Source organism: Chrysoperla carnea, chromosome 3 (genome assembly GCF_905475395.1).
Source record: "Chrysoperla carnea chromosome 3, inChrCarn1.1, whole genome shotgun sequence".
NCBI classification, from domain to species: domain Eukaryota; kingdom Metazoa; phylum Arthropoda; class Insecta; order Neuroptera; family Chrysopidae; genus Chrysoperla; species Chrysoperla carnea.
This window is the reverse complement of record NC_058339.1, coordinates 93,504,717-93,508,866: the sequence shown is the minus strand read 5'-3', so window position 1 is coordinate 93,508,866 and position 4,150 is coordinate 93,504,717. Positions and strand designations below refer to the sequence as shown.

The 4,150-nt window shown below is 28.2% G+C and overlaps 1 protein-coding gene across 1 annotated transcript; it reads left to right on the top strand.

Moving 5' to 3' along the window:
• Nucleotides 1-1,299: 1,299 nt before the first annotated feature.
• LOC123296460 lies at nucleotides 1,300-2,329 on the top strand. The gene is made up of 3 exons (XM_044877938.1): nucleotides 1,300-1,377; nucleotides 1,444-1,593; nucleotides 1,921-2,329. The coding sequence occupies exons 1-3, from the start codon at nucleotides 1,309-1,311 to the stop codon at nucleotides 2,305-2,307; spliced, it is 606 nt and encodes a 201-aa protein (XP_044733873.1). The 5' UTR covers nucleotides 1,300-1,308; the 3' UTR covers nucleotides 2,308-2,329.
• The last annotated feature ends 1,821 nt before the right edge of the window (nucleotides 2,330-4,150 follow it).

Here is a 4,150-nt window from a genome sequence, read left to right as displayed (position 1 = left end):
TTATAAATAAAATAAAACAGCTTTTATGTTAAATTATTTTAATTATAAAGCAAATGTTTTTAATTTAATATTAAATATGCAACACACACTACAAGTTAGTTAGTCAGGCTACATAACGTTCAGTCATACGAATCAAAAAGTCATATTATACAAAGGCTGGAATCAGTGTCTGGAATAATTTAATTCATTTTTAAATCACTTTATTTTTATGTTCGAGAAGTTAGTCTTTAACCCGTCAGTACTCGCGTTATAAACAATTAGTTCACACCCGATTTAAAACATAAATAACTCTTATTTTTCAAATGATATATTAGGTTGAAACTTTTTCTAACTTTATATAATTTTATCTATTTTCGAATTATGAATTTTTCAGATCTTTTCAACCTATCTACAGCTTTTATAGACATATTTTTGTCCTGAAAATTTCGCTCACCACGAAACTTAAGCGGTATAAGCAAAAAAAATTAACATCAGAAATTTTTCTGTCCTGCTTATGTGCTTTTTAGTTTAATGAAAGTCGGACTCAGTAAATTAAAAAAAACTTTTGATAGAAATATGGTGAAGTTAGTTAAAATGAATTTAATTATTCAGATTTATTTGTCTGTTCTAATCTTTTCACTCTAAAATATCATTCAATTATCACGTAATCAAACATTTTTTGATTAGCCATAAATAAAGAATGTGTTGTGGGACACCCGGCTGGAACTATGTTCCTATCGTATCTTCGTATATTATAAATGTAGCGCTATTAGTCAACGCAATATGTGCGTACATTACCTTCATTTTGCTTGATCGGTTTTGATTATGACATAGCATAAAATTTCCTTGTTCTTACTTTAAATTATCTTTATTATGTTTAATTTTTTCTGATAACTAACAACTCATTTTTTTGAATGAAAAACATAAAACCAGCAAATAATTTATAAAGTAAAATTTTTGGATTCCATGCAGCGACATTGTTGGTACTGATATTGTTTCTACACTCTTCGATTCAAGTACAGTGGCTCTCATTAAAAAGTATTTAGTTTTTATCAGTCATCAATTTTTAGTATAATTTTTGTTTTTTGGTTTAATAAAATCATATTTAATTAAATTTAATGCATAATTAAATTAAATTAAACGTAAAATAAAAATATAGATAATTCACCTATGATAAATCAATAGTTTAATTAAAAAATATTTAACTATTTATGAAATTTTGGAAGTCATTTAATTACTTCCCATTCTCATTAGGCAACATACGGACATACCTATAGAGACGAATATAATTCATAAAGTTGTTCAGTTGCAAAGAAGACTAGTTACAAAATGGATATAATTCGATTAGCAATTTTTGGAATAGTTTGTTTTTGTTCGATACAATTAATTTCAACAAAAGTAAGTGTTTGGAAAAAAATTAACTAAATTTCGAACCGTTTTTATTTATTTTCGAACAATATTTAGGGCTGGATTGTTTATATAGATCGCATCGAATATGAAAATTATCGTGAAGATGTCATAACGAATATTAGAAGTGAAATGCATAAAATTAGTCGAACGGAATCAGCACCCACGGTACATTTTACGTTACTTCGAGAAATGTCAAATATTATTGTAAGTAATACAATTAATTGATAACTTTGAGTTGAATAAAGAGCAAATTTTCGATAATCACGGTCATAGTTTTTTTTTTCAAGATAACCAAATTTTTTGCAAAACACGAAAATACAAAAATTTTGGGAAATATTGGTAGTTTTAATTTCTCGAAATTCACTCCAATAAAGTAATTTTATGTCAAAGATAGCCCAACTTTAGAAGTTGTATTTTGTAAGCATATTCAGTCGCTTCAGTTTTCTTGTATGCGTTAATTTTTGTCTCCAGAATTCGCTCTTTATTAATGAATAATTAAATTTGAATTTGATCCAAAATTATTTGATTTAGCTCAGTGTGGGACTGTACCAAATTAATGGAGTCCAAAAGTCAAAATTACCATTCAATATCACTGGTGATTTATGTAATTTTATCGCCAAAGATTTCCTTGTTATAAAAGATATTAAAAAACTTGGATTAACCAATTGTCCATTGGAAGCAAAAGAATGGGTTTTAGAAAAAATTAAAGTCGATGCGAAAAATTTACCAAATTTACGTTTAATTGGACATTTTATGTTAAAATTTGTATTTTTCTACGAGAACAAACCGTTAGCAATGGCAAATATTTATCTGACAACACGAGATGGTGGAAAATCTGGCACGAAAAACAGTGATCCACCAAAATTTATTGATAATTCGTATCGTGAATATTATCCAAGGCTGTCTGATACTTTGTAAATGAGTCTGGTAATAAATTGTTTGAAATTTTTGGGAAATAATCAATAAAATTTATTATGACTAAAAAAATTTGATTCTTTTTGCCAGCCTAATTAGATTATTAGCAAATAACTTTATATTTATTTTTTAGTATAAAATTACTACCCTAAAATTCACTATCACATTTCCACAATCTCTGTACTCGCTGATACCACGCTGATCAGCCACAATTAAAAAGTACTTAGTTTTATCAGTAAACTATTTTAAATTACTGTAATATATTTAATAAATTTTGTTTTTGAAGTCATGGCACTCAAAACTTCTTTAATCTTTACATTTAAAATGGTATACGCCTGTCAGACAGAAGCATCAGTAGGAGTTCTGTTTGCTAACTGCAAGCTACTCCCGTATGAGGATATCTTAAGAGAGGCCAATCTTAGATAGAGGGAGAAACGCACTTGTGATTCCTCAAGATATGGTGTGTGTCCATTGATGTGAGTTCAAATGGCTCCTATAAGCAAAGCCATTGCGGTTATTACAGGACAGTGACTAGGTGGCAGATACACTGAACTGCTGAGCTTACCAGTGCATAACGATTATTGCTGGACCTAGCGAAGGGGTGGGGAAGGGGGAAAGAAACCCCCTCTTTGAACACATTTGAGTCTGCCTTCCTTTGACGATCTCTCCGACCTGAAGTTCGTTGACGTCAAAACACTGCAACTGTTTTTAAACAGCTTCAAATGGTTCATGGAGTAGTGACCGAAAATGGGCCGGGCCAACCCTTTGTTCGGCCTTAGTGAGTCTCATCCTAGGACATCCTAGTTAAAATTTATATAATTTAGTAATTTTTCATTAAAATTAATTAAAATGAAAAAGATAAAAATTGATATTTTTTTTAATCAAATTAAATTAATCACTTCCTTTTTATTCAATAAATCAAATCTAATTACAGCTCTAACAATAATAATAATAATCATATCAGTGTCAAAATCTTAATTCATATTTTAAATAAAATTTTGATTGAGGTAACACGAAGTATTTCATAAATTAAACCCAATAAAAAAAGTTGACAGTTGCATTAATACACAACAATTTTTCATTAAACATTTTCGCGGATATAATTTCATTTTAAGTTTAATCAAAATATTTTGATACCAAAATTTTATTTATCAATTAATCATTCTTTTATACGCCTTTTGTGAAAAATTCCTATCGATTTGCTGTACGGTTTAAAAGGAATTAACTACAAATGTCAGTGTTTTTACCAAAAAAAAAGTTTTTTGATTTGTTGCTACGGGAGCGAAATTCCTCACGGTTCGAGTTAGTTGAATTTGAAGTCCAGTAAGTATTATACTGGTAAGGTTGCTTACCAGATTGTAGTTGTAATACTATTTGCTGTTATATTATTTTAACAATTTTAGGAGTTAGATTTATATTCAGGTATATAAAATTCTAGTCTAGTCTAGTTTCTATACCTTTTGTAGAATTTTCTAAGTAATTACATAATGTATGTAATAAAAATCTTCTTTTTTTTGCGTTTCTAAAATTAATTAGTCGTTTACGTGAACAAAAAAAAAACAAAGTGAGACAAGAGATATGAGAGAAAAGAAAGCTTATATATCTTAATTTTATTATCTAATATATAAAATAATTAAATTATATATATTAGATTCACCCACAGACGTTTTACATTGTATACACAAATACACAAATATTAGAAATCAGAACTGTTTTAACTTATACAATACAGGGTGGACCATTTTTAAATAACTATTAGGTCGTTTTGTAGTCAACAAATCAAAAAATATCTTAAACAAAATTACAGAGTTTGATGGGGGCCATCATGTTCTGAAATCAGATTGAG

Bases quoted from the DNA above. Each gene is read 5' to 3' on its own strand.
- LOC123296460 (XM_044877938.1), top strand. From the start codon at position 1,309: ATGGATATAATTCGATTAGCAATTTTTGGAATAGTTTGTTTTTGTTCG. The intron at 1,378-1,443 runs GTAAGTGTTTGG...AACAATATTTAG, and splicing joins TACAATTAATTTCAACAAAA to GGCTGGATTGTTTATATAGA. The intron at 1,594-1,920 runs GTAAGTAATACA...TATTTGATTTAG, and splicing joins GAGAAATGTCAAATATTATT to CTCAGTGTGGGACTGTACCA.